This window comes from Zootoca vivipara, chromosome 2, assembly GCF_963506605.1.
Source record: "Zootoca vivipara chromosome 2, rZooViv1.1, whole genome shotgun sequence".
Classification (NCBI taxonomy): Eukaryota; Metazoa; Chordata; class Lepidosauria; order Squamata; family Lacertidae; genus Zootoca; species Zootoca vivipara.
The window spans coordinates 19,157,204-19,163,203 of record NC_083277.1 but is presented as its reverse complement, the minus strand read 5'-3'; the positions used below and the strand labels follow the sequence as shown (position 1 = coordinate 19,163,203).

Genomic DNA, 6,000 nt, shown 5'->3' with positions numbered 1-6,000 from the left:
AAAGCTTTTGATAAGCATCTTCATAAGCAGAGTTTTGCACCGCCTCCCGCCCAGAGTGCCTGAGCTCAGCCTCTCAGCTTACCTGGTAGAGGTGGAAGTTGCTCCCTATCAGTGTGATCTTTCTCTGCACGTTGACGGGGCATCAGCGAGGACCCCTGAATAGCCCCGCACACAGGGACAGGCTTCCGGTCCCTGGTTCAGCTCCTCATTCTGAAAGCACACAAGCGAGGCAGAAAGGAGTAAGGAAGAGATTTGCCCACACGGCTTTGCTGCTGCTCCAAAAAAAAAACACCCCCAGCCGAAAAAAGAAAGGCATTGGATCAGAAATGTTACGGGCATCGTTGGAAAATCGAAGGGGCTTGGACGAGATGGGTCTCTTACAACTCTACAGTTCCATTGACTCTATGAAACGGGAGGCTGACTCTTTCAACCATGGATTAGGGAACCGTTAAAATATGTTTCCATGGCAAGATTGGAGCTGTGTATTGCAGTTGTGTCTGTCGGGCCTTAAATAATCCTTCACCAACATGGGGTCCTCCAAGCGCTTTGGACTACAACTCCCATCAGCCAACGGGGGAGGGCCACAGGCTGGTGAAGGCCGCAATAAAAATAGTTTGAACACAGCATACCTTAAGGCAGGATTGGGCAACCTGTGGCCCTAAATCCATGTGCAGCCTTTGGGCCTAATTTCATGCACCTTTGGTTTTGCCTCCAACCATGCCTGCCCACCATTGGCATGGGGTCCATGGCAGATGACCCCCAGGGAAATACACCATTCAACAACAACAAAGGTTGCTCCCTGCCCTGCAAAGTTCCAGTCCTCAAGTTTCTAGTCCTCATGCCTGAGTTCTCGAAACTCACCAAGTCGAGGAACCCAGGCGCGTCGTACTGGTAGTCAGGCCCGGGTTGAGGATTCTGGGGATATCGGAGATGTCGCTCTCCGAGGAGTCCCCGTCGCCCGAGAGAAGGATGGAGGCAGAGGAGGAGGACGTGTCGTTCTCGGGCGGCAGAGAATCCATCCATTCCGCACTGTCCTCGAGCTCAGAACTGGTCCCCCGGAGGCCAGTCGGGAAAGCCCGTAGCAGGGGGCGCCTCAGAAGTCGCGAGCTCCGTCTCCAGATCTTCCCGGACGCAAGTCAGCCGAAGAGTTGGGGGCGCTTCCTGTCTGGTTGGGGGCGAGGGAAGTCGGGACGGGAGAGGTGTGGGCCTCAGGGGCAGGCGATGGAACCGTCGAGTTTTCGGCATCTGGGGAAGGCGTCTGGGCCTCCACATGAGGCCACAGGTTGCTGTCAGCCACAGTGGGCAGGAGGGGACGTGGACCAGTCTTCGGGGCCAAGGACCGGCTCAGAGGTAGAGTGCGTCACGGGGCCTTCTGTCTCCGGCTGGGCGCTGGAGACGGCCTCGGAGGTAGGGCTGGCGGTAGTAGGCACGTCGGTTGGAGGCAGCGTCAGAGCGTCCGTCCCCAGCGAAGTGAGGCCGTTCCGGTGGTCGGGGCTGGTGCATGCGTGGGGCTGGGGGTTTCCGGAGGCAGAGGGGTCGTGGCAGGAGTGGCCGGCGGGGTGGTGAGGGGGACGGCAGGTATGGTGGTAGGACTAGGAGCGGAGGTGGCCGCAGGCGTGGCCAGGAGAATGGCGGGTTCGGTGGCCGTGGTCGGAGGAGACGAGGGCGACACTGCTGCGTCTGCGGTGGCCGCAGAAGGCCATGGGGTAAAGGCTGGTATTTGAGCCTGGAGGGGCGGAAAGGGAGAGAGAAGAGGCAGCCAGTCAGGGCCAGAGGAAGACAACAACAGGAGGAAACTGTTTTTGGGTGGGAAGAGAACAAAGTGGCTCCTTGCCAAGCAGGCATCCCTTCCAACTTTTCCTCAACAGGCCTCAAAAGTTTCCTAGTCTGAGTGAAGGCCTCTTATGGTGAGTCAGACCATTGTTCTACCTACACTGGCTGGCAGAGGCTCCCCAGAGTGTCAGGCAGGGCTCTCTAGAATTGCTGAAAATTGAACCCAGGGCCTTCTGTACACGAAAGCAGATGCTCCACCACCACACTACACCCCAGTCCTTCCCCCCACTGCATAACTGTCTATTTGGTATCCCTATGCTGCAAAACTCCTCTGGTTTCTCCATCACGCAAGAGCTTCCAGAAGGACAGTCTCCTGTAGCTCCTGTCAGTAGAGCATGAGACTCTTAACCTCAGGGTCGTGGGTTCGAGTCCCATGTTGGGCAAAATATTCCTGTGTTGCAAGGGGGCTTCAACCAGATGATCTTCGTGGTGCCTTCCAACTCTACCTTTCTATGAGGCTCCCTGCAGATTTAACAAATACAGTGAAACTCGGAAAATTAGAATATCGTCGAAAAGTGCATTTATTTCAGTAATGCAACTTAAAAGGTGAAACCAATATATGAGATAGATGCATGACATGCAAAGCAAGATATGTCAAGCCTTTATTTGTTGTAATTGTAATTATTTCTCGTTAGGCGGGTCAATTATAAATGGAATGGAATTAATGAAATGTAATAGTGATGTTTATTTTTGTATTATTGTAACTATTTGTTTTATTACTGTGGAATTTCCAAAAGAAAGCATTTGTAAAAATTAAAATTAAAAGTAAAAAAATAATAAGTTGCATTATTGAAATAAATGCACTTTTTGACGATAATCTGATTTTCCGAGTTTCACCTGTATGTCATGGCTTAAGCTTCTGTGGGGCAGAACGCATCTGATTAAATTCAGAGCAGGTCTGCTACCAACAGCTAATACAGCAGGGTGAATTTTCACAAAGTGCTGCTTCCCCTGCTGCAGACCCAAAGCCCAATCTCTGGCAGATTGCCCTGCTTTCGGAGGAATTCAAAACGGGAGCAAAGGCAAAGGATATGCAGTTGGCACAAGGAACTTGTGGCTCCTCAAGTGTTGCTGAACTCCCATTAGCCCCAGCCACCCTGACTAATGGTTAGGGATTATTATTATTATTATTATTATTATTATTATTATTATTATTAGCCACCCATCTGACTTGGTTGCCCCAGCCACTCTGGCGGCTTCCAGCAAAATATAAAAAACACCATAAAACATTAGAAGCTTTCCTATATTCGCAGGCTATGAAGGACTTGATCACAAACTTATTGACAGCTACAGGTAGGTAGCCGTGTTGGTCTGAGTCGAAGCAAAATAAAAAAATTCCTTCAGTAGCACCTTAGAGACCAACTAAAACTTAGTTGGTCTCTAAGGTGCTACTGAAGGAATTTTTTTTATTTTATTGACAGCTGCACGAGTTATTCTAGCTAGGAAGTGGAAGGGGCAAGGTGAACATAAAATGGAAGAATGATATAAAGCGGTGTGGGACACAGCTATTGATGATAAATGAACATGTGCCATTAAGGTAAGACGGGGAATATGCAGGAGAAATGATTTTGAGGAAGGTGTTTGCAGAATTTGTACTGTTAAAACAGAAAGGGGTCAAACCATCGCAAGAGGTGCTGAAATTTTGGGAGGTTGGATAGTTACAGTGGAATTGTCTCGGGGGTGGAGGTGCACATTTTTAATAAGCTTCCCTATACAGGTCCGGTTCAACACCCCTTTTCTACAGGGAATAAATTGTTCACTTGAGCAAAGGGGACTTGGGTTACTCATTTTCATGGTCCTGAGGTACCGTAGCTATCTTCATCCTAGATGAGCACCTTCTGTTGGAACCACCCACATACTCTAGTCTAGAGCAAATGTAAGAAACCTCTGATCCTCCAGATGCTGCTGAACTACAACTCCCATCAGCCCCAGTCAGGACGGTCAATGCCCAGGGAAAATGGAAACCGTAGTTCAGCAACATCTAGAGCAGGCATCCCCAAACTGTGGCCCTCCAGATGTTTTGGGCTACAACTCCCATGATCCCTAGCTAACAGGACCAGTGGTCGGGGAAGATGGGAATTGTAGTCCAAAACATCGGGAGGGCCGAAGTTCTGGGGATGCCTGATCTAGAGCACCACAGGTTTGCCCAGCACGTTCTCTAGAGCACGGAAAGTTCTAGAGGCCCACTCTCTTGGTGCCCTGAATACTAGGGCTTCAAAATGGCCGCCCTCTGGCTACTGGGACGTCATCTGACAGGAACTAGCAGCAGACCAATCAGCAGACGAGAGCGACGAAAGACACACACACCCTCTCATTGTAGATAACGGTTCCTTTCTCGCAGGCATCTTTATGTGTACAGAGGTGCTGGTGGACGCACCAATTGCATCCCCAGTGGCTGCTCACGCATCCCTGGCACCTGAAAACGACGACACAAGAACAAGGTTGAGTAGGCCCCATCAAACCTGATGCCTGCTGCGATAATATGCGGAAGCGGGCGGGACTCACGGTGCCGATTTCCTCAGAAGAGCCACCGCCCTGCAGTCGTAGAAGGAGAAAGGCGTTGAGGTAATGAAGACGTCGTTGAAGCGCACCATCAGCTGAATGGTTACGTGGTCTGGAAATGGAAATAAAAAAAGCCATCCCTCAAACACAGTTCGGCAGCATCCCACCCTAGACGATGGGAAAAGAGAGAGAAACGTGTATCTACTCTAATGGAACATAGTCAAAGATTCTAGTTTTTAGCAGGTTTTTTTGTTTCTTTTAAAAGCAGGGAAGCCGCATTCTGCAAATCCACCACTTGAAGAATAAATTTTGCAGTTTTCTTCAGATCTTTTTTTAACGTGAGAAAAAAAAACCTGCACGTCTTACTAAAATAAGGACGCATGATTGATCAGATGGCAGAAACAAATGTCTCTCAGCATCATCTGCCATAGGGGGTGTTTATTCATGACTCAGGCTAGGGCAGGCACTTCAGTCGCAAAATAGTGCATTGGCAGAGGAAGAGGAGGAGGAGGAGGAGGAGGAGGAGGAGGAGGAGGAGGAGGAGGAGGAGGAGGGGACGTCAAGACTCATGAGATTTTTTGGCAGGGATCACATGGGATCTTGGCAAGGGATCAGCGACTGGGGTCAACGGAGAGGGAGAGAGACGGCTGGGAAGAGAAAAGCCGTCTCTCTCCCGGCGTGGATGAAGGGAAAAGAAAGTGGGGAAAGACTAACGAAGCAACAAGTGGCCAGATGGGAAAAGACATTTTAAAAAGCAACAAGCTGATAAGAGCACAAAGGTTCGGATCGCTTCACAAATGACTCCCCCGATAAAAAATGCCGCGTTTAATCAAATGTTTTAATCTGTTGTGTCAATGTTTTGATCTGTTTTAGAATGTCCGCTTTGCTTTAAATGGTGCACCTGTGTGTCACCCTGGACTCCTTGGGGAGGAATATAAATTCAATAAACAACTCTAGGCAGCTTCAGACCCTGAGAAATGGCCCAGTTGCCCTTCGTGAAACACTCACAACCATGCACACACTGTGGCTTTTATATCTATCTATCTATCTATCTATCTATCTATCTATCTATCTATCTATCTATCATCTATCTATCCTGGCACTCACCTGTCCCTGCTTTCAAAACTGGCGCATGGCTGGGATCTGGTGAAAGACACATGATGCCTGATCCCATCGGCACTGCCGGGCTCTCATACTCTTCAAAGAAACACGTGTAGGACTCTCCGTCCAGCAGGGCCGGCAAATCCGAAAGAGTGAGGAATACCTGCCAATCAAGAGAACGAACAGATCAATACCTTGCCGCCCTGATTAGAATTATCTCACCTTCTGAAACTGGAGGAGAATTGGGGGGGGGTGCGCGTTATGGAAAGAACAAGGGCATGAAAAAGTAGGTGAGTAGAACACATTAAGTACCGGTTCTCAAGAGCTCGCAACATCTTCCTACTAACTCTTTTTATCTGCAGGTTATTATTTTTTTAAAAAAAAAATCCTCCTCAAAATATGCAAACTTAAAGCATCACGCAAACACCAAAGGCTTTGTTTCCAAGGCGCGTTTTCTAGAACTGTGAGGACGACATACTTTGTTTAATACAGAATAAAAGGAATGCATTGTTCTCCCAGACGCCAGATTCTGCACTTGCTTGGGGAACATCATAAACGCATGAG

The 6,000-nt window shown here is 49.0% G+C and overlaps 1 protein-coding gene across 1 annotated transcript in view; it reads right to left on the bottom strand.

Annotated features, from left to right (window-relative positions):
• PLXNB1 (plexin B1) overlaps positions 1–6,000 on the bottom strand; it is a 136,585-nt gene that overhangs the window by 48,025 nt on the left and 82,560 nt on the right. The window contains 12 exon segments of the mRNA XM_060271238.1: positions 83–139; positions 141–161; positions 163–210; positions 862–899; positions 902–1,046; positions 1,048–1,125; positions 1,127–1,300; positions 1,302–1,471; positions 1,474–1,726; positions 4,141–4,249; positions 4,339–4,447; positions 5,443–5,599. Of these exon segments, the coding sequence (XP_060127221.1) occupies positions 83–139; positions 141–161; positions 163–210; positions 862–899; positions 902–1,046; positions 1,048–1,125; positions 1,127–1,300; positions 1,302–1,471; positions 1,474–1,726; positions 4,141–4,249; positions 4,339–4,447; positions 5,443–5,599 (1,359 nt within the window).